Consider the following 23,342-nt stretch of genomic DNA (forward strand, 5'->3'; position numbering starts at 1 on the left):
GAGGGGGAGTATGTTACAAGCATGACCATATAATATCCCGTGGTGAGAATTTACCATAGTATTCTATACACGTGGATAAGTGTGAGGGTTAAACGAGAGTGTAAAGAAGGGGAGGATTACTTTTAATCCTTGGAATTGAGACAACCCATTAGGCCAAGTGTGAACTTGCCTGAGGGCCTTGGGTATCGCTATAAATAAGAGGCCTAGCTACCCTCATTTTATCATCTTTTGACTACGTCAAGACTCTGTTCTTGTGGTGGGTCAACTCTTGTAGCGAGTGTGCCAGCACCAAGTACGACTCGACGCCACGGCTGTGGTATGGGACGCCGATCGAGGCTCGAGTTCGTCTCGATCCCTTCGCTCGGTGGTGGTCGGGTGGATTGTCACCCTTCTTTCTCTCTCTCCTCTCTATCTAGATTTATCGTTTATCCTTATCCTTTGCTTACAGTAGTACATATCTCTAATAATAATGTTAGTAGAAGTGGTAGGCATGACGTGGGTATATGATAGGATTTTTTGGTGTCACATAAAAAATAAACTAGCGTGCTAGCCATTTTGGATGGTGTGTATCCCATAAGCACACTTAAACTTAAGCCAAATTCCTGTTGGACAACAAAGGCCAAAAGAACCAAATCAGCCTAGAATGGAACTCAAGGAGTTGTAAGACAATGCACCATCATACCTACCTTGTCAAGAGGTAGTAACAAGTTGATTACTTTCTTGGACATGTCAACACGCATACTATGTTAGTCCAACAAGCATTGGACATCCCTCCACTCCCTAGACCCCACGAAGGACACTAGCAAGCTAACGAATGAACTATGTAGGATCACTCAACTGTGAAACCGAAATGAGTGTAATGAGTACTATAATCACCGCACAAATTATGTTTGTAGGTGCCCTTATTGAAGAGGGCATCCTCAAGCAACATTCGAGTTGTGATGAGAGTTAATTACCTAATTTCCACAATTGAGGAACATCCACGAAGAGAGAGTTTGGAATACTACCTACGAGTGGTTTTTTTGTCTTCATTTCCAAGGGGAGTGTTTCCTCCTCTTCTTCTTCTTCTTCTTATGGGAGGGAAGCTTGAGGAAGAAGAAGAAGAAGAAGAAGAAGAAGGTGGTGTTTGTTGTGTGTGGAGGGGTATGTTGTTTTGAAGAGAGATAATGGGAAAACCATAAGAAGGGCATTCCGGGAAATAAAGGAAAAGCTCGGACTAAAAGCCATGGCATGGCGTTCTCATCAGTGAAGGCAGGAGAAGCAGCAGCAGCAGCTTCGACGCCACAGACACACAGACGTACGATGGTGGCGTGCAGGGATCTGATTTCTTCCTTCTTCTTCTTCCTTATCGTCATCTTCCTCTCCCTCCCGTATTCTTGCCTCTGCTACCGCCCTGGAGATTTCGTCCCCATGTCTCTGCAGACTCAGTACCACGCTGTAAGTCATTCCAGGAAATCGTCACCATCTTTGTTATTTCGATTCCCAATCTGTGCAGAAATCGAATCCCGTATTCTTTTCGTAAAATATATTCTGTCTGTTCGAATTGGAGAACTATATCGTTTCTTCTTTGCATCCTTCCCTCTGTTCAGTCCAGAAGACTCTAATGTCGTGCAATCATGAACTGATGAAAAGCAAAAGAATCATGTTTATTTGCGTGTTTCATGATTTATTAAAGGAAAATGGACTCGATTCTTGTCAAGAAACTGTTCAGCTCAATGTAGTTTGGACCAATTCAGATGTCATTGCATTCTAAGGACATAAAAATAATGTTGAGGAGTTCGTAAGTCAACAATTTTATGCGTGCTCAGTCTGTGAGAATCGACTCATGTTTTCTTGCATTTTGAAACGCAATAATCTGTTTATTGCATTCTAAATTGCCAGGGAATTACGTTGCTGGCATCTGGATAACAGTGCCTTTCCTTGCATTCTCACTGATGAACTCAGAAAAGAATCAAGATTCCAGATTGATCAAGTAAATAGACTGTATTACTTATGAAAATTTGTTCAGAACAGTGTAGATTGAAATGCATTGTTACTTTCTGAGGATATAAGGATCATCTTTAAGATCTCAAATCACCGTTTATATGCTCAGCATGGAGAATTGAATCACGCTTCATGCAAAATGACCACCATATTGTTAAAATTTGTTCAGATCAATGTAGATTTAGATGATTTCAGACATCATTAATTTCGAAGAACATAAGAATCATGTTAAAATTCTTAATTATATATTTTTTATTCTCAATCTGTTGAATTGAATCACGTTTCTTGAATTCTGACAGATGAGAATCGTAAAAGAGCACATTTAAGAAAAAAGAGCATCGTTTGGAAAAACAACTGCTCATATTACTGTACATTAAGTCTTCTTGTCAAGAACTGCTCTGATTAGTGTAGAAAGTCTAATTGCGTTTCGTACTACTGATGAATGGCAAAAGACTGGTGCACCATACTTGCTTGATTCATTATTAAGGAAAGAAACTGACTTCTTCTATAAAAACAATGTTCACGAATCATTGCTTTTACATTGCTTGACCATACTATTGCTTTACATTGACACACAAGAATCACAAATCGTGCTGTAGGTTCTCAGTCTGCAAAACTGAATCACTTTTCTGCATTCCGACAGCTGAACTGCAAAAGAAACTTGATTCTTTACTGATGTTAGCTTTGTTAAGGAAAGGACTGTACATTAAGAGCACATTTAAGAAAAAAGAGCATCGTTTGGAAAAACAACTGCTCATATTACTGTACATTAAGTCTTCTTGTCAAGAACTGTTCTGATTAGTGTAAATCAAAACTTTTATCAAGAACTGTTGAGATTAGTGTAGAAAGTCTAATTACATTTCGTACTACTGATGAATGGCAAAAGAATGGTGTACCATACTTGCTTGATTCATTACTAAGGAAAGAAACTGATTTCTTCTATAAAAACAATGTTCACGAATCATTGCTTTACATTGCTTGACCATACTATTACTTTACATTGACACACAAGAATCACGAATCGTGCTGTAGGTTCTCAGTCTGCAAAACTGAATCACTTTTCTGCATTCCGACAGCTGAACTGCAAAAGAAACTTGATTCTTTACTGATGTTAGCTTTGTTAAGGAAAGGAATTGGCTTCTTCTCAAAAACTGTTTAGATCAGTCTAGATTTAAGATTATGGCTATCTTAGACATAATTTCTATCTACAGACAATTTGTTTTTTGTATCAAATATCTTGTGCTATTCCATGCAATAGCATTACTTATCCCACACAGTACACTGACATCATATGGTTGGTAAATTATGGTGTACCACTTCATAAAAACATCATAATCCTCAATTCTGTAATGCCACCACAGATCTTATGTATTCTGATACTTATTCTCAGCAAAATTAGATTCAAATTTATAGCCAACTATTTGGAAAGTGCTGTACATAATTCAGGCCGACAATAGGTATAGTTCATAAGAAAAGGACAGTCTAGCAAGAATCATATAATACATATGTGAAATCATTCATTATTTTTGTGAGGACATCTATTCTAGTGATATTTAAATGTGCAATATACTGCATAAACATGCTCCAAACTATCTAAATATTTTTTTCTTTTGTGGCAAAGGACATGTAAGATAAATGCGGCTAAAATCTTTTCAGTTATGACCATGAAGAATCATATTGTCCAGAGTAAATGATAACTCAAATGCCGACTGTGATCATTCAATTAATGGATTCTGTAAAACACCTCATCAATCATATTGTCCAAAGTAAATGATAACTCAAATGCCGACTGTGATCATTCAATTAATGGATCCTATAAAACACCTCATCAATAGACAGAGATAGGAAGCTGTTGGACTAAGCTATTCCAGAGGTACATGCACCTTCAATATTTGTTTCTCTTAGTGCATATGTAAGGCACACATGTATATCATGTGAATGGGAAGAAGATTGGTAGTGTTCGTATTGATGTATGATGTTACAGCAATAAAGTAATGTCACTTGCTGTATTTTTACCTGTCTTACTATTTTAGAGGGGACAAATAAAAACTTCCTTATTTATTTGTCTATGGAATCACCTTTCTTTGATGTTTCATGAAAGTGATTGATTGCAAACTAATCCAACTTATTGATTTGTGCAAGATGAGGAGTCCCTGGCATGATACATTGGGTCATCACTGCCCTCGATTTGGGATTGATAGAGAAGTATATATTTCAACTATGTTACTTTCATTCCTTGTTCTGTGTTATGGGTACATCACCTTATCTTGTCTATGTTTTCACAGGTTCTGTTACCACTTTCACAGCCAACTGGATACACTGGAGCTGACCCCTACAAAATGTAAATACTTTTGGGAATGTATTCCATTTCATTTTTTATTTGAAATGTCTTTGCAACTAGGGTATGCTTAGTTATATTGTTAATTTATATACTAGTCAAAATTTCCCTCAATTCTGGTGGTCATAGTTAGTAACTAGTGTACATCCATATTTTCATGGCTAACTTGAACCAAGCAACTTATCCTGTGATATAAATTTCAGTATTACTCAAATTTAAGCCATAAAACTGATTTCACATTAGAATTTTATCACAAGATATAGATTTTGAAGTGCTATCTTAATCATGAATCTCAAAATAATGTTCATGTTGTGTAGAACTCTTCAGATAGGAAAAGAGAAGTTTCATACACCATGGTTATTTGTGATTGGTCGGCAAACCGCAGAAGTTCCAATGATCATCATAAAGTTGGTAATATTCTAGGGATTTCTGTTCTGGTTGAAATCTAGCAGATATTACTGGTTTTTGCAATAATGTAATGGCCAATTGAAATTATGGGAGTTGATAAGATTGCATAGAGGATTAATCAGCATAGTCATTGAATGCTAGCTTCTTTTTTTTCTAATGTAGCAATTTTATTTAGTTTGAAGATTGTATTTATGAATATTGATTCCCATAACCTGCATTGAGACCAACATTGAAATAGAATCAATGAGACAGCACATGCATATTGACTCAAGTTCCATCACTAAGAGTTCTCCTTCCAGCATTATTGGAAACAAATTTAGGTTAATCTTATTAATGCTAGCTTCACAGTTTTAGCTATAGTTTAGCAAATAGCTAGAACATATGAAATGATCATTTCGTAGAGCCAAGTATATTGATACTGTTTGTAATGGTGGATGATATTATACACATTGTCATAGGGTGATTAGGAGTTTATATTTCAGATGTGCTGCATATGCTTGGCTGTGCTGATTGTATTAATTTTCCATATTCTGTATGTGCAGACTTGCTTCTATTTTCATACTGCATACCTGTAATCTGCTTATCTAGTGAAAGGAAATTATTGCTGTAAGATTTCTGTCACAGTAGATTTGCAAAAGCTATTAGATAACAAACTATCACGGCTGGAGTGAATTAACACTTCCTACATAAGGGGATATGATTTCAGACGTATGCCATTAGCAGAAAGCACTTGTGAAACCATAATATTTATGTAAATAAAGAGAAATTACTAAAAGCCTAAAATTTTCTGTCTTTTATGAAACCATAAGACTATGTAAATAAATAGAAATTACTTGGAAGGGTCGCAAGCATTTAAAACAAATACTTCGCATAGTTAATGAAATCAGAGTAGTTGAGGACATGATTAACGGAGTGAGGCCAGTCATATGACTCTCTAGCCAACTGAATACCACTGAGCTGAGGGGCCCATGAGCTGGCATAATGTCCTCCCATGGCTCATTCCATGGAAAGAAAACAATAGCTGCTACTTTGGCAGGTGTATGTTTGTTTACCTTATGGATAGTGTTGTATCTTTTCTGCAATTGAGATAACTCTCCATGCTTATAGCATACAATGTACCACTGCACACAATAGTTGTAAACCATTTCTATACCACTAAAACCTTATCTGTGTTCAGAAAATAGACTCAAGACTGTGGCCTAATTGACAAGATTAGGAATAACTATGTATAAAAAACAAGATTAATACATTTCTTTTTTTTTCAAATGAGGAATAACAGTGAATTTTACAGATAATGTTGTTTTTCTTTATTGTATAGAGATATGCTGGTGCTGATTTGCAAGGAGTTGTTGCAAAAATTGAAAACATGCCACATCAATGTAAGTTCATAGCTGACTATAAATGTTCTATAAATGCCACATCAATGTAAGTTCATATCTTCAAAATTGCTTTCTAGTTCTATAAATGTTTTATATTAAATGGACATGTTTTAGACATCTTTTCAAAATAAAAGGAATTATAGTTGTCTTATGACATCAATTTGAAATGTTTTTGTGTAAATATAATTCTATCATGATCACTGGATGTTTTTGACACCCTACATTCATCTCTTTTTTATTTTTAGTGTGCCAATAAAGCTAAGTAGGATCAAGACTTGTCTATTTTTCTTCTATCATAATGCATTACGTATACTTTCAACGATAATTCTATCTTTCTAGGAAGGGCTTATTAGCCCAAAGATCCTCATCAATATCAACACTACAAAAAAAAATCTGTAATAGCGTGTATGAAGCCGTTTTTGTTATGAGGATCTTTACATGAAACAACATGAGTTCTAGAAATAGAAGTATATTTTCAGATTTATTTACACTAACTTGTATAAATGGTTGGGGCAACTTTTCTAAGTGTTTAGAATACAGTTGCTACCGTTGGATTGCTTCTGTCTCTTGCATTGACAGGAAATGTTGTTATTTTCATTTCTTCTAGAAGTGCATGGGTCAGTAAGACCCTCAGCATTGGCTGTAGTTTGTTATTTCCCTTTACATTATTGAATATTCATCATGCAACTGATAGATGATTTCCTTGTCTTGCAGATTTAAAACAACATGAAGATGTGATGAAGCATTATTGGGATGTTAAGAAGTGGCCTAAGCATATATTAATCCAGTATCAATGGTATTTAATATTTATCCCTATTTACCACTCTACATATAATAATGTCGTAAAATTTCTATATCTTTTGCTCAAAGCTATATGCTCAAATTTCTATATCTATGAGGTTTTTTGCACAAAGTGGCCTAAGCATAAACCAATCCTGCATACCTGGTATTGAATATTTATCTCTATTATATAATATTTTCATATACAATTGTATATGTGTGCAGTTACTTATATTTCTAATTCTTGGAATGCCCAGTTATCTAAGGATATATTACACTGTAACATGACCATCTATAGTATTATATCACGTTTGAATCTATCCTTGCTTCCATATAGAGGATTTTCAAGTAATACCTATTCTGCTATATCTAATTGCGTATGCATATTATAAGCTAGGAATGGAAGACAACGAAGTTTTACAATATACTCTGCATCAAAATGCAAAATAAATTTGAGTAACTTGCAATACTCATTGCAATTGCCAACTTCCCAGATTATGTGTAGAACAGGGCACATCAGTTTTGTACAAACATTATCTGTTGGATAGTGAATCTGCTAATTGATACAATGATCATTATAGATGCACAATATTATCTCCATGATCTGATGGAGTTGAATGATGCATCTCATGGCTGACATTCTCTTTGGAGAGTGCATGATTATATCTTTGGCATGCTGGAGTTGAACAATGCATCTTATGTTGATTTGAAAAATAAGATATTCTCGAATCTGAACTCTACCTTTAATAGAAGAATGAATTATGTTATCTGATATGATTTGACGAAAACATCATTAGTATACATATGAAGTTCAATGATGTCTTAATTATCTATTGTATTTTTTATAGGGAAGAGAGGTCCATTGTTGATGTCGAAACAGGACTATACATTCTTTTTGGGTCAGGTATAATACTTGTTGGTTATTCATAATAATTTTACACAAAGAGCTGTAATAAAACTAGCACGTGATGTCATATTATAGGCTTCACCTTGACACTTGTTATGGCTCTTCATATTCTTCAATCGTCCAAGGAAAAACTGGCAAGGTATGAATTCCTTAAGCCATATTGGTTTCAGAAAAGCTTTGATTTTCTCTTTGTCAAGCTGTGTGTAGAGAGAGAGAGAGAGTGTGTGTGTGTGTGTGTGGCTTTGTAGGAATTCATGCCACATGAGTGAATACATAAGAACGTTAAGTCTAGCATGAGCTTTCTTCCTTATGGGTATTATTGAGAAACATAAATGCATTCTAAGAAAGGGATTGCAAAAAGGCCACAATTTATTGGAAGCACAAAGCATCCATTTTCTTTCAATCAGGGAGCAAAAACCACAACCTAATGTTTACAACCAGAACTTTTCCAATTACTATAGAAATCATTCCATAAGTGTGTGACTATAAAAGAAGAGATGGCAAGTTGTCTACAGGCCATTCTAAACTCTAAACCATCATATCATTTGTCCATAACATTTTGTCTTTGTGCGTGCATAGAATTAGTATGTGAACCTGTATACCCCCATGACATAAATGTGATAACATGTGCATAATTTCTTGTATATTGCTAAGGTAGAGATTCCTTCATTTGTAAGTGTAATCGATTTCCAAATCCGCAAGATAAAAGTGTAAAACCATAATGTAATCAACATAGCCTCTTTCCATGGATATGAGCTTATTGATATTAATGACGGATTAGAAGTGTCCATATATATAAAATGAGTGAGATAACACATAATGAGCTATGTTATGGCAATAATGCAATGCAAATTTCCATAGCCTTTACCTTATTTTTAATTGAGGGTATGGCATAAAAGAGGCCTTTATTCATATTCTGTGGTTGACAGGTTTGTAAAGGAAACAGTGGTTTCAAGCAGTTTGCAAGGGGAAGAGGCCAAAGTAGAGTAAACACAATCCTGAGTTTATTTTCATAGAAATATATGGTGATGGTGTCAAAGTAAGGTGTACACTGTTAACTCATTTCAATATGGCATAAAGATTCATTTCCAGTGAGTTGAGACAAATTTGGAAAGCAATGTAATATATGCTGCTTCATTTCTTTTTTCTATTTTGTATTGTCGCTTCTGTTTTATGATATTGCTCTCTTTTGCTCTATGTGTGTGAGGTAGTGAGGAACTTTGGATATTCTTATTATATAATTGATTAGTGAACCTGGATCAAGAAATTATTAGACAACTGACCAAATATCATCCATAGACAATAGCATCCTGTACTGTATTCATAAACAGTTTCCTATACATTTGTAAATTGATTTATGTTTTTCGAGGAAAAGCTATATCTTGGGAGTCTAATTGATTTATACATTGATTTATGTTTTTCGAGGAAAAGCTATATCTTGGGAGCTATACATTTGTAAATTGATTTATTTTCGTAATCATTGTGTAGATTATGTGTAACTTTTCTATATTTTGTACTCTCTTGCCCTTTCCATGTTACATGGGGTTATCTGCATCAACAAATATCCTTCATGTGTCCTGGAGTATTTATTTCACATGTTAAATATCCTTCGTGTGTGACATGGAATATTCATCTCCTTTGTCAAATACCCTTCCATGTATGTCATTGGTTTATTCCATATGTCAAGTACTACCCTTCATGTATGTCGTGGAATCAAATATCCTTCATGTATGTCGTGGAGTCAAATATCCTTCATATATATCATGGAGAAATTATTCCATGCCAAATATCCTACCTAGAGTATTGATACCTTGGTACTTACACGACAAGAATTCATCACTGACAAACACTCTTCTGAATGAAAACTTAGCTAATTGATGCCATGTTCTTTGTCTTTATCTTCAGGGTAATCCATGCATGCCAAATATCCTACCTAGAGTATTGATACCTTGGTACTTACACAACAAGACATCATCATTGATAAACACTCTTATGAATGAAAACTTAGTTAATTGATGCCATGTTCTTTGTTTTCATCTTCAGGGTAAGGCATGCCACCTGTGAGATGTCACACAATAACCCCCTCACGGGTAATAGGGTGGCAGTATAAGTTTGGTGACTTGGAAATGTGTATAATTCAACCCCATACCAATTGATACAAAATATGAACAAATACAGCAATGAACCCAAAACAATTATGTACTTTATCTGGTCTATTACTATGTTGAACATAACCGTTAACCTTGAACCATGTTTAACATACATGATATAGCACAATTCTATATTCCATTTATATTATATCTGTGTGAGTGCAATACATGTGCATTGCCAAATTACCATCTCTTAAGTGATCATTGTAGGCCTTTCATGTTCACCAGTTCTGGTAGACAAACAAATTCCCATACAGCTCCCAATCAAATGTATGCATAATATAATATAGCGCAAATTCATCATCGATTGTTTGGTACATTAGGTTATTTATCTAATCTGTAATGAGTGCAATGAATGTGCATTAACAAATTTTCACCCCTAAGTAATCCTTCTGAGCCTTAGGGTTTAGGTTTTGACAGGCATAACCAAAGAAAATCTATAAGAGGCTTGACAAGCTCGATAATTACCAAATAGCCCCCAATCAATCGTTTCATCATCAGAACAAAAAGATAGAAAGAATCCTAATCAATTGGACGCCACTTCTCTCCAGCATATATTGCATTTTCACCAAGCGCTTCTTCAATTCGGAGAAGCTACAAAGTTCAAATTTCATCCATCATCTGAATTGTACGCTAGGATAGAGACAAAAAAGTACAACTATGATGATCATCAACATATATGTATTTACCTGATTATACTTGGCAAGTCGTTCACTTCTACAGGGTGCACCTGTCTTGATCTGTCCAGTTGCTAGTCCTACTGCTAAGTCAGCAATAAAGGAATCCTCAGTTTCACCACTTCGATGTGATGCCATTACACCCCAGTTTGCATCCTTCGCCATTTTCACAGCTTCTATTGCTTCAGTAACTGTTCCAATCTGGTTTACCTAAAAAAAATGATCTGCAAGTTTTCAGCTTCAGAACTACGTGACCCTTCCTTGTATGTATTTGGGGATGTGATATATTGTACCTTTAAAAGCAGTGCATTGCAAGTTTTCTGTTCAATAGCTTTTGCAACCCTCCTTGGGTTTGTAACAAGCAAGTCATCCCCAACCACCTTGTGATAAAAGGAAATAGGTGATCAGAATTCACCCACTTATGATACGCCAATTAAATAACTGTATATGAGGTGCAACCTGGCAAATCCCTAACGAAGTAAAGGTTTTGGTACTATCCCAGTCATCCTGATCAAATGGATCCTCTATGGAGACAATTGGGTAATCTTCATAACAAAGTGTTCAGTCATATCGCAAGGTTAGAATAGCTTAATAAAGGCTTCATAACTCTTTCCATGATTTCATATTTAACTGAAGGAATTGTTGTTTTATTCACCTGCGCATAGGCCCTTGTAAAGGTTAATCATATCTGCACCAGTTTGCTTCCCAGCACTGGGGTTATTTGGAGTCTTGAAATCAAGGTCATATTTCTTGTCATCTAATCAAATCATAACAATCAAATCAGAAAAATACAAGCATCTAAATAATTTTATTTCAATCAGAATTGTTAACCATTTTACACCTGTGTAAAATTCACTGGCTGCGACGTCTATTCCAATTTTCACTTTCCCTGTGTATCCAGCTTTCTCAATAGCTTCAACAATAAGGTCCAAACCTTCTCTGGCGCTGCAGTCAAATAAATGAAATCCCTCATAACCACTGAGAAGTAAATAACACAACATTTCTCATACAGAGTGGTTAACAATCTTCCTATATTTTCTCATGGTCAGTTGAATGATTCGCATTAAAGATTGGTAACCAATTTGATCTGGGCAGATTACACCTCTATAGTAGGCACAAGCTGAAACTACAGCGAGGATTAACAAAACTTCACTGCATATTATACTATAGGTATGGTTGAATAAAACTACAGCGTACATGAAATCAGACAGGGCCACATGATCCCCTCACACCCAGTTATAGTCACATTATAGAAGTTACCAAAGTCAAGCCAGCTTGATGCCTGTTTAACAAAATGCTGTCAAAACTTGAAATCTGTTCACTACCAATTAGATTTCGGGTTTCATAAGATTGTGAAAGCATAAAAAAATGCTCCCTAATAATTAATTCAGAGGTGAACAATAAAGAGATGGGAAGCAAGAAAGGTCATGAAATGAAGAGTAAGCAATATAGTGAGTTCATCACACTGCATGGCACTAACATTACTAATACATTAGTCAGAACACTATTGCACTTGAGCCTGTCTCATTTTCTTCCTCAGATTCATCTTAATTTAATCAAAGATCCCTAATTGGTGCACTGCATATACAATACAACAAAGGTTAATGGATTTGAGATTACCTGGATATGTTTGGTGCAAAGCCACCTTCATCACCAACATTACAAGCATCAATGCCATATTTCTCTTTTATGACTGCCTGTTCATACCATAGTTTTCTTATCAACTAACAAATATAGTCATTGCCACAGCATGAAACATGGCATGCATAATGAGGAATAAATCACACATGCATGCACACAATGCACAAAAATACCAGCTAGAACTAAGACTACCTACATTCAGGGTAGATGTCTAGACTATGAAGAAGTACAGAATTGCCAATCCCGGAATCATGACACAAATATATTCACTTCTCACCAGACCAAAACAGATGCCATTATTTTATACTCTTGACTAGAATTGACTGCATTGATAGAGTAAACAAAAATGATCCCCAAGAATAATGTTACTGTGACTTGGGATTGCTTACTCAGTAAAGAGAGGTGCCACCTTTTGGAGACCAAAACAGAGTTTTAATTATGAGTACATAACTGATACGCCTCTTGAATTACCACAAATTATCACATTAATATGCTCATAGAACAAATGAGCACGCATGGACTATTACTTTTAACTGCATCCACCACATGTGCAAGTAACTTTTGAAGTTAATAAGGAGATTTCTGTCCACATTCAATTCTACATGAGCAGTACCTTCAAATTGTGGTAAATTTCTGCCCCATAACGCAAAGCCTCGGAAAAACTTTCCGCTCCTATAGGAAGAATCATAAACTCCTGAGCACATACAAGTACAAAAGCCATTGCTCAGTATCCATCTTCTTTTTAGTGTAATAGAAAGATGTGTTGTCACATGGATGGATCAAGGGTGTATGTTTTTAGTGATTATCTTTTTCTTTTAAAGCCACCTGGATAGCATCTCCTGGGCTAGACGGATTAGCGCATACATATAACTCTTTTATGCGGCATTTAAAGACATGCATTACATGAGAAGTAGGAAACCTAAATGTAACATTATAAAAACAGAGCAACTAATAGTACAATGCAATACAAGTTACAGGTTGCTCAAACATAAGAAAGCACATTTTACGACAGATTACGAGAATAAAAAGTGGACATGAAGAAATGATAGGTTTTCATGATTGTATTATCCATTCTCCCATTTGAAACCTATATCTAATATTTATATCTCACTAGTTCTAACTAGGATACACCAGTAAATGGAAATATGTCAGTAAATGGAAATATGTTGATAGATTTTCCCTCTAAAAAATATATATAATCATTCAGTTACAGGTGAGGACAAAAATGACGACCCTTAAACAGTTGAGGGTGATGAAAAAGGCACCAGACATTGTTGGGAGGTTGTTCTCTTATTCTTATCCTGTTGGTGGTAACACACTAGAGATGCATTTGTAAGGAATCACAAAGAATAACTAATTAAGGGTCAAAACATTTTTCCCCTTCTTTAGAAACTTGGAAATTTGATCATCCATTTTCAAAGGGATTCAAATTTCTATAATCTTGTTCAACAGAGATGCTCCAAGAATATTGAAAGAATGTCAATTACACACAGGATCATGTACAAGGTTCTAAGAAGAAAAACATCCAAGCTTTCCAGATGATCACGAAAATGTACCTGCATCGCTAGCTTATTTCCAGCATGACTGCCACCATTGATAATATTGAATGCAGGTACAGGCAAAACAAACCTTGCATTTCCTGCCAGGTCTGCGATATGCTGATACAAAGGGACCTGCCAGCAGAGTATATCCCATTACTACGACAATATCATTCTGCTCTATCTTGAGAATACATAAAGTGTAAAAACATACTTATCATTGCAGCTAAAACTGAGGCAATATTTACAGGCCAAAAGAGTGTTATTGTGTAATTTATCACTATGTAAGATGATAAATAAACACTGTACATAACAATCAGCAACAGTTTGGTTCGGTTCAGTTTGAGAGTGTCAAAACCGAACCGTTTAAATTTCTTGAAACTTGAACCAAACCAAACCACACAACGAAACCGTTAAACCATTAAACCGTTAAAACCGCGGTTTAGTGGTTCAGTTTCGGTTTTCAACTTAGGTCTAATTTTTAATTTTTAATTTTTAGAATTTTAAAATATTTTATTATTTTCAATTTTAATTTTTCAAAATTTTAAGAATTTTCCTAAAATGTGAGAATAAGGCTTGAAAATGAAAAGATTGTTTTTTTTAATATAAAATAATAATATTTTTATAAATTTTTAAATTAAAAAAAAACCATTAAACAGTTTAAACTGCATTTTCTAACAGTTGAAACCGAACCGAACCATTTACACCGTTAGGCCACGGTTTCCCGGTTTGGTTCAGTTCAAACCAAACCGTTGCCGATTGTTAACTGTACAGATTAAATACATTGGCACAAGATAAACTCAAATACATACGCACATACATACATTGGCATGTGGCATGACAGTATTCGGTCTAAAAAATCACCCTAAAGCCTTAAAAAACACATATTGATACAATCCATTTGATAACATAGTAATAACACGGGACATTTAACCAAACCTCTTTCTCTGCAGCTCCTGCTTTGCAAACTGCCATAGAAACAGCCAGAATTGCATTTGCCCCAAGATTACCCTATGGTTAAAATACAATGATCTATGAAGGCTCTTTTGGTAGTTAGTTCCATGAAGAAACATTTGAACTGTCGAAAGAGAGATAAACAATGAGGGAGAATAACACCTTATTTTCTGTCTTATCCAAGTCAATCATCAGCTTGTCAATTTGTGCCTGTTGTGTTGGATCCATCCCAACCAATGCAATTGCAATTTTTTCATTGACATTAGCAACAGCTTTGTGTACACTTTTACCTAGATAGTTACTTTTATCACCATCACGCAACTCCACAGCTTCATATCTATATGCATAAACATGAATATTTGTTTTCTTGTGCTTCGAAGTGTGCCAAAATGTTTGATGTAGTAGACATGAAAAAGATCACAATGTGTGCTTACATTCCGGTTGAAGCCCCACTAGGTACTGCAGCTCGAAACCATCCCTTGGTGGTATGAAGATCAACTTCCACGGTGGGATTACCTCGACTGTCCAGTATTTGACGAGCAAAAAGCTTTGTGATTTTTGTTGTTGTAGCTCTTTTCATATGATTAGACTAAACACCAAACCAGATAGTATTGCGTTATAATAATAAAAATATTCTACGGAGTTGAAATTAGGACCATTTGAGCTTGTCATCAAGTTACTATACATAGAATTATTTTAGAATAGTAATGGAATCAGTATGTACACCTTCATATAAGAGGGGTTGTGCATGGAACAACGGCTGTACAAAGTTCCTAAATGACAAATAGCCAACACATATAAAATCTAGGGGAAAAGTCCAAAACACCCTCGTGTTTTCATAAATACCCCTACGTTTTTGCTGTCCACATGCCTCCCACTATCCATCTCAGATTCCAAATGCAGTAAATAACCAACCAAGTTGACACAAATTACACTTAAACAATCCACTTCGCTGTGTTTCTAACAACATTTATCAACATGTTGAATATCATGGACTCAAGGGCGCAGCCTCACCAGATCTACTTACATTATTATATTACAGCTTGAGCTGACTAAAGAAAACTCAAAGCTTTCTTTTGTCAATATAACCAGAAGCTACCCATGTTTGCAATCCCTGGTGATTCCAAACTTTCTGGATTTTCAATCATTCATCCATATAGACAAAACAAAAACAAAAAACTATCAAAGGCCTTAAAGAATGTCTGAGCTAAATTCACAGACACGTTATTACTATAGTCCTACAAATCAAGCACATTGTCACGGAGCATCTTGCCACCCAACCTTAAGACATTATTAGTACTAGAATTGACTTACTCGGAACCTTGAGACTAGACTTGGAAATAATTCCAATAGGTTTAGCTTTCATAGCGTCACATCTAGGACAAGAAATAACTAATTGCAAGTCAAAGTATAAGTGATAATCAAAGTATTAATTGCAAATCTAAAAACTAGTCGTAAATCAAAAGTGTGAATGCAACTGAAACTGAAGCGAAAATCAGATAGACAGGCCAAAACGTGTAGCATAAGTGCAAAATAGAAGTCCTAGTGAAGTCCAAAGCATAAATGCGTGAAGAAAGCATAACACTCACAACTACAATAATCAAAGATAAAGGTATGCAGGAATCAAAGATAGAAGCATTAGTGCAAGAATCAAAGATAAAAGCCCTGAGTGCGAGAATCAAAATGAGATGAAATGCAAAATAACAAATGCAACGACAGGCAGAGAGAAACAGAGATAAACAAAAAGGTAAAAATCAAAGTTTTGGGGAAATTAAAAGCACGGGCATAAGAGCAGATATTAACATCAATGAAATGAAATGCAAGATCAGAACCTTCTAGATTGAAACTATAGGCATATTTATGAGAGAGACAGGGAGAGGGAGAGGGAGGGAGAGATAAATTGAAGCATACGATGAAGATGAGAGGATCAGGAGCTTTGGATCGGACGGCAGCATTGACAGCATCCTCGATTCTCTGCGAGAGCTTGTGCTTCTCCAAGTATTCCTGCACAGACATGGCTATTCTTGGCGTTTGAAGCTTTCTGGCGATGGCGATGGTTTCTTTCTCAGTTCGGGGGCGTCTGCATCAAACAACAAAGTCATTCAAAACTGTTTTCTTCGATCGGAAAACACTAGTTCATGTTTGCCTACATACGCACATACACATACACATACATGGCATACAATTCATACGTGCATAGTACATACATACATGCATATATACATGGTATACAATTCATACGTGCATACATACATGCCATACAATTCATGCATATATACGAGCGTACATGGGCTCCCTCCCCCATCTATCTTGCCTACAATGAAGTGATAAGGGGTTCTTTCACGAGCGCACTTTCTCCGGGCTCTCTTTCTTCTCGTCTATTCCTTTATTATCATGCTCTATGCCGCTCTACCCTCTAAACATTGTGTCAATTCTACAAAAAAACTCATCACATTACCAAGCATTCACTCTATTTACCTTTGAAAATGTAGCTACCACATCAATCTCTAACATGTGAGAGCTTATGTTGATCAACACTATACAACCATGGTTTTTACATTTGAACCTATAGTACCCATGCTCTCAATCTAAATTTTGTCAAGAGTTTCTATAAATCTATATAGCTTCAAAATGTCACTACATTATGACACTTCTTCATATTTTAATCTTGGAATGTCATCGGACAAAAGGTGTGAATCTACATCAGCAATCATTTGTGGGATATCCTACAAACCTTGTTTTATGTAGAGGAATGTAAAAAGTTCTCCTTTAGCACCATCACGTCTAGTTATTATTATAATTTATTTTTATTTTTATTTTTATTAGCATTTCTGTAAAAATGTGCCAATTTGAATGTAATCATACCATTTTAATTGCAGCAATTGTTTGTGCTTATGACCTTGAACATAATAAAAGATTCTTATAACCCAGCCCGTAATGATGCAAAGCACAATATTTAAACAAACAGATGTTTAAGCTTTAGAATTTCATTACAATAACCTCACGAGTCTACACTATGATGTGGCATCCGACTTCACTGTGCAATGCCTCATTTAATGCTCACTCAATATTCAAGAAAATACTTACAAATTGCCACTACATTGAAACAAATTATTACAAGGGTACAAATTTTAGTAATTTGTCAGAATACCACTCTTTTCCACAAAAGCTATTAGCCACCACATTATATTTTACCTCAAAAATTGTTATGTTGTGGTAAAAAGACAAAAGTGAACAAACACAAAAAGCTGGGAATCAAGCCAACCATTAGGTTGGCATAAGAAAGATTATGAGCTGGGATCATGCTTGGTTACCCATCCTGTTTAATATATGTGCAATATGGGAACTTCTGTACTGTAGGAAACATGAAACAAAAGTAAGAGTTGGGAATTTTATAATTTAACGCAGAGAAATATTGCTGTTTTTGTGCTCGCTTTTTGGGATAGAAACCAACGTAGAAGGGTTGCACATCTGTTTTGTACTATGAGGTGGAGACCTATCAAAAATAAAAGAATCTGAATAAATGAGTGATAGTTAGAATTTGAATGGTGGGAAAAAAAGCATACATTGCAAAACATTCGGAAAGATTGTAGCTTCTTCATTCAGTTTTTCAGCTGTCACATAAATCACTATAGAAGAACGAGGGTACTCGTGTTAAGGGCATAGATATAGTAGAGAGATTAAGGGCACTTAACAGAGATCAATCAACAAATTAATGGCACTTGATTGAGAGATTAATGATCCAAGCCTCCTTTTCGATAGCCTGTTGCTTCTGAAGAAATAAATCTAGTAGTTTTTGTAGTTTCTGTCCTCTGATACTTGGAAACTCTTCCTTCTTTTACTCTTTACAACAATCTCACATTTTTCTTCCAAAGTTAAGAACAGAAGGGGAACTGATTTTGGTGACTTGTTGATTACTTTAAGCATCCCAGCTCTCTATTAAAACATGTATTTTGGAAAACTCAAACGCAGGAGACGTTCACAATGTGCATTTTGATCAAAATCTCCATGCAATAGATGAGAAAACATGAAGCAAAAAGATATGGCCTTCCTTGTATAGCAATCACAATACCCAGTCTTTGTATTAACAACTTAAAATAACTATTCATATGCATAACTTTCTTTTGGTATGAAACATAAAGATCAATTACTTGAAATTTTTTTGTGTTGCTTCTGGCTGCTACTCTAAGTAATCAAGATCCTCAGTGATGCCAACCTGCCATGTCCATAAAAATCACATTCAGCAATTATTTATATCTTCATTTTCTGTAAATGATTCGAGGGTTTTTTCCTTTCAAAACCTCTTTATAGACAGCTTCAAGTTTATCCTTAGCGTCGGGAAAATTACTTGAACACCATTGTTGCAAAGAGAAAATATTGTCTGAATACAAATTATTAAAAACGCTATAAAAACCTACACAAATCTATTATCATTTTAAACCATAATTTTCGCATTAGGTCTTTTAACACAGAAAAGATACAAATGAATATAAAACCTGTCCATCTGTTGACCGATGCATGAGCCACTGCACAAGCCTCCTCTGAGCATAATAACATTCACATCAAAGTAAGTTCAGCAGTAATACATAGTGTTATAACCTTAATTGTTGAAGCTTTTGATCTTGAGAAATTGATATATTTGTTATGATAGTTGTTGCAACAATCTTTTAGAATGCTTTCATGACAATATTATGTAAAAACTCAAAGAGATTTTTATCATATATTTTGCAACAATTATTCAATCTGTTGTCATAAGTAATTATGTAAAACTTGAGTAATTTTTATGATAGTCTTTACAACAATCACTCAATTTGTTTTCACAATTTTCACAAGTGCTCTATATAAAGCTCAAGTAGTTTTTACGATGGTTTAAGCAACAATTATGTAAAACTGAAGCCATTTTAACATGGATTTTGCACTAATCATATCGATTTGTTCCACAAATATATTATGCAAAACTTGAATCATTTTTGCAAACAAACCAATCAAAGGTAGCAGGATCATAAAACTCAAATAACTTACTCATGGCCTCAAAAGTAGCAGGATCATTATCCACATAGATTTCCATCTGAGCCTGCATAGAGAAAATATTACACACAATTTAAATGTTTTGATTAATCAAATAAGGGTAAATACTTGGATACTTGAATCTTTATGAAAGGACATACCTTCAGCGACTTAAACTTCTCCTCTAGTTCCCTAAGCTCTGCTAAAGCTGTCTCTCTCTCCTCCTATTCAGATTAATATGTCAAATGAGAAGCCATTGAAGAGACAACCAAAAAAGTTGATTAAGTTAATAATTAAATATACATTACAGTATCTTCTCTTCCTTTCTTGCATGAGTCTATCTGCAAAGCTATTTTGGTTTTCTGCTGCTTTAAATTTGCTAAATCACCTTCCAGCTTTGCACGGACTTGTCTCAACTAATTGATGGAGAAAACAAGACATTTCATAGATTACTCAAGTCATCCCATATGATTCTTCATGACAAGAATATAAGAAGAAGAAGAAACGTAAATGCAATGCTCAAACATTACGATTCTTTGCAACAACAAACAACCATTCCAGCTATCTACCTGGTTTCCAGCAGAACTTGGAAGACTCCAGAAGTAAACCTGAGAAACAATCATCATTTCTTCTTTAGAAATGGCATAGAATTGTTTGAGTTCAAATCTAGCAGAATTTAGGAGAAAATATGACATGCAAACATGCTAAGTTTAATAAAAATCTTCTAAAAATGCTTGTGCAAAAGACATTCCGATCTTAATATAGCTTTATAGATATTAATGTTGCAAAGCTAAACATACAGAGGTTCCAATCTTGTCTTTAAAGACTAGATCATCGTCAACAAGACTTTGAATCACATCCTTCACACTTTGGCTTATCACGCCTTTCCTAGGCCCAAGCTTTTCCAACTCTCTCAGCTGCAAAAATACTGTTTTGAGTCAGTACTAAACAGAACAAAAAACTGGTGAACAAAAATGCCTAAACAAAAATCGAATGAACTGGTTAAGAAGTGCTACTAAACATAAAATAGTGAGAAATCATTAAGGCAAGTGTCTGAACAAAAATACAGAGAACTGGTTAAGAAACACGCTCTAAACTAAAATAATTGAGAGAAGCGGTTAAGAAATGTGACTACGTAAGAATTGGAAGAAGTGTCTAAGAAACACTTCCAAACAACAACGAAAACTAGAGAAAGCTAGCTAAGAAAAAGCTTCTAGATACCACACTGAAAAGCTTTGTTGAAATCTCCATTTCTTGAAACAATTTGCAGATTCGTACAAGATATGAGAATCCATTATTATTCTTGCAAGATTGTAAAGAAAAGACACATACCAGATAAAAGTCTTGGCTTTCATGGAATATCTGCAAGAGTTGGTTCCGCTTATCCTCTAAAGATAGGCCTCTTTTCTTAGACTACAGAAGGAAGACAAAGAATAGCTATTCACGGTTAAAATGATAGCATCATCTATATTTTTAAAAAAGAAAACCATTCTCCATGTCTAACACACATGCACACAATCTTGTTGTTTTGTTACTTAAAGCCGGTCACAAGAAGAATGTTTGGATACTTAACCATGAAATAATGGAGGCATGGGTGTAACAATCATGAGTAAAATACAGTATTATAGCATTCCTACACAGAGAAAATTCGGTTTAAGAAATTAATGAATCTATAATTAGTAAAGCTAACCATGCACATCCTACTTGTCTAACAGAAATCACGTCATTTTTCACAGTTACGCAAGGGAATTATAATATGAGAATTGAAAAGGAAAGGATTTGCTACCCAAAGCAGCATAGAATGGCGGGAGTTTACGGAAAAAAGAATTAATGAAATAACATATTTCCATGTCATAACAGAAGGGGACATCATTTTCTCCTTTTCCATCACAGAAACTTATAGAAAAAGAACGGGATGGGAAAAAGGATTAGTTTTGTGCTGGTACTCGAATTATTCTACCAAAGAAAACAAAACTCGACATAGCTGCCAGCTAAGGATCATAAGAAGAATAGAATCAGAATGGATTTGTGAGACTTACATTGAAATGATGAAGAAACTTATTTACATCATTCTCCATATTTCTAATAAAAGAGTGAGCATAAAATTCTTCATATCTCTTAACAATAAAAGAACAATATTCTTCGTATCTCTTAACAGAAACCGAGCACAGGATTTTCCAGATGCAGCACAGAAATTATTACAACAAAAAGAATTCGATTTCTGCAGCTAAATGTGAAGGAAAATGATTTATCGTCATCTTTCTTTGTTTGAAACTTAATTGAAGTGAAAAGGATGGGGAGAGTATTACAGCATTCTCCATATCTCCTACACATTCTTCCATATCTCATACAATAAATAAACAACACAAGATTCTTCCATACCTTTGGAAGAAAGAGGAAAACACATAAAATAATTCATCGACAGAAGGGTTTTGGTGATATGGATACCACCCTCACAACAAAGAATGTTTCTGAGACTTACCATAAACGAGTGAGCTAAGAGACAACAGTTATCGCAGAGATCGAGCTGGCTATGACTAACAGATGCGGGAAAGAGGCGATGATTAATACGCAGAGCTGCAGTTAGGTGCAGAGAAACGGAAGCGTAATGGAGACCGTGAACGAAATAGAGAAACAGTAGCGTAATGGAGAACATGAACGAAAGCAGAAAGCAGTGTGTACTGGAAGAAGAAGAAGAATACTGCAAAGGGTACTGCTCAACTTTTCTTTATCTCACAAAAAATGCCCCTCCTGTAAAACGAACCAAAAAATAAATACCAGGCAATACATATGTACGTGCCTAGAGACTCAAGAGCCCGAGAGAGCTTGCAGGGGCACCGACGAAATATAAAGATGTCTGAAGGGTATTTAGGGAAATAAAGAAAGATTCGAGAGTATTTCATGGCTTATCCCTTCTGTTATATGCAGATAAGCGTTACGTTTATTAGACATGTATGTTGCATTGTTGCCTTTGTTTTCAGCTTATGATCAAAATGTAGTATTCTATTAGCATTGTCCATATATCCCTTGAATAGAATATCAACAAAATTCCTTCCTAAAAACGAAACCTATAACTAATTCGAGTGTCCACCTATAAGGTAACAAAAAATGTTGATGCTTGCTCACAACTTATCAATAGGCCAATTAAAAAGGTTTTTGTCGATCATTGGTATTGGTAGGGTTTGATCCCACTTTCTTGGTTGTCTAGAAATTTTGTTAGCACCAACAAGGCAAAAACAAATGTTGTCCAAGGATTTTGTGAGTTAATTAGAGATTCAACCAATGATTTTGCGCTTATATTTTTGTTGGTTTGTTCTACCTTAATCGAGAGATAATTTGTTTCAAACTTAAAACAAATGATCGGCAAATATTTGTTTATACATGAAGTCGCTCAAAATGATGGATCTCAGATATGCCGTAAATAGAACTATAGAATCGTGATGGGTAGCTAGCAAGGTTATATTTGGATTAAACGACACTGACTTCTATTGGAAAATGTTCATTCTTACAACTCTTGTGGTAAGCTTCAACGTAGCGTTGGTTTCTCTCTTGAATGTATGTCATATGTATGCTCTCGAGA

At 35.1% G+C, this 23,342-nt stretch overlaps 3 protein-coding genes across 4 annotated transcripts; 1 reads left to right on the top strand and 2 right to left on the bottom strand.

Annotated features, from left to right (window-relative positions):
- Positions 1-1,242: 1,242 nt before the first annotated feature.
- Positions 1,243-8,945, top strand: NPU (ATP-dependent helicase/deoxyribonuclease subunit B). The gene is made up of 9 exons (XM_087332361.1): positions 1,243-1,437; positions 4,126-4,188; positions 4,269-4,324; positions 4,639-4,732; positions 6,048-6,108; positions 6,823-6,904; positions 7,737-7,792; positions 7,871-7,934; positions 8,725-8,945. The coding sequence occupies exons 1-9, from the start codon at positions 1,303-1,305 to the stop codon at positions 8,783-8,785; spliced, it is 672 nt and encodes a 223-aa protein (XP_087188487.1). The 5' UTR covers positions 1,243-1,302; the 3' UTR covers positions 8,786-8,945.
- A 1,287-nt stretch (positions 8,946-10,232) lies between these two features.
- Positions 10,233-16,882, bottom strand: ENOC (cytosolic enolase). The gene is made up of 13 exons (XM_087331983.1): positions 16,667-16,882; positions 15,190-15,344; positions 14,918-15,092; positions 14,741-14,812; positions 13,820-13,936; positions 12,877-12,957; positions 12,243-12,319; positions 11,464-11,567; positions 11,278-11,379; positions 11,082-11,167; positions 10,916-11,002; positions 10,635-10,832; positions 10,233-10,539 (listed from the first exon to the last, which is right to left on the bottom strand). The coding sequence occupies exons 1-13, from the start codon at positions 16,769-16,771 to the stop codon at positions 10,468-10,470; spliced, it is 1,431 nt and encodes a 476-aa protein (XP_087188109.1). The 5' UTR covers positions 16,772-16,882; the 3' UTR covers positions 10,233-10,467.
- A 1,113-nt stretch (positions 16,883-17,995) lies between these two features.
- On the bottom strand, positions 17,996-22,449 carry ATMND1 (Mnd1 family protein). Of its 2 annotated transcripts, XM_087331985.1 has the most exons (11): positions 22,245-22,449; positions 21,095-21,175; positions 20,563-20,679; positions 20,332-20,370; positions 20,071-20,178; positions 19,924-19,986; positions 19,778-19,829; positions 19,252-19,296; positions 19,057-19,136; positions 18,907-18,971; positions 17,996-18,251 (listed from the first exon to the last, which is right to left on the bottom strand). In XM_087331985.1, the coding sequence occupies exons 1-10, from the start codon at positions 22,416-22,418 to the stop codon at positions 18,936-18,938; spliced, it is 795 nt and encodes a 264-aa protein (XP_087188111.1). In that variant the 5' UTR covers positions 22,419-22,449; the 3' UTR covers positions 17,996-18,251; positions 18,907-18,935. The 2 variants fall into 2 exon arrangements, with proteins under 2 accessions (XP_087188111.1, XP_087188110.1); XM_087331984.1 differs by lacking the exon at positions 17,996-18,251 and having other exon boundaries at positions 18,845-18,971.
- Between the last annotated feature and the right edge of the window lie 893 nt (positions 22,450-23,342).

The sequence above is a fragment of the Azolla caroliniana genome, unplaced genomic scaffold (assembly GCF_043228905.1).
Source record: "Azolla caroliniana isolate FFs.n. ecotype wild unplaced genomic scaffold, voAzoCaro1.0.p SCAF_16, whole genome shotgun sequence".
In the NCBI taxonomy this organism is placed as follows: Eukaryota; Viridiplantae; Streptophyta; class Polypodiopsida; order Salviniales; family Salviniaceae; genus Azolla; species Azolla caroliniana.

Bases quoted from the DNA above. Each gene is read 5' to 3' on its own strand.
- NPU (XM_087332361.1), top strand. From the start codon at position 1,303: ATGGTGGCGTGCAGGGATCTGATTTCTTCCTTCTTCTTCTTCCTTATC. The intron at 4,325-4,638 runs GTAAATACTTTT...CATGTTGTGTAG, and splicing joins GGAGCTGACCCCTACAAAAT to AACTCTTCAGATAGGAAAAG. The intron at 4,733-6,047 runs GTAATATTCTAG...TTTATTGTATAG, and splicing joins CAATGATCATCATAAAGTTG to AGATATGCTGGTGCTGATTT.
- ENOC (XM_087331983.1), bottom strand. From the start codon at position 16,771: ATGTCTGTGCAGGAATACTTGGAGAAGCACAAGCTCTCGCAGAGAATC. The intron at 14,813-14,917 runs GTGTTATTCTCC...TTTTAACCATAG, and splicing joins TGGATAAGACAGAAAATAAG to GGTAATCTTGGGGCAAATGC. The intron at 12,320-12,876 runs GTACTGCTCATG...TGGTATGAACAG, and splicing joins AAATTTACCACAATTTGAAG to GCAGTCATAAAAGAGAAATA.
- ATMND1 (XM_087331985.1), bottom strand. From the start codon at position 22,418: ATGTTCTCCATTACGCTACTGTTTCTCTATTTCGTTCACGGTCTCCAT. The intron at 21,176-22,244 runs GTAAGTCTCAGA...TTCCTTCTGTAG, and splicing joins TCTTAGCTCACTCGTTTATG to TCTAAGAAAAGAGGCCTATC. The intron at 19,137-19,251 runs GTTTTATATTCA...ATTTGTATTCAG, and splicing joins ATCGGTCAACAGATGGACAG to ACAATATTTTCTCTTTGCAA.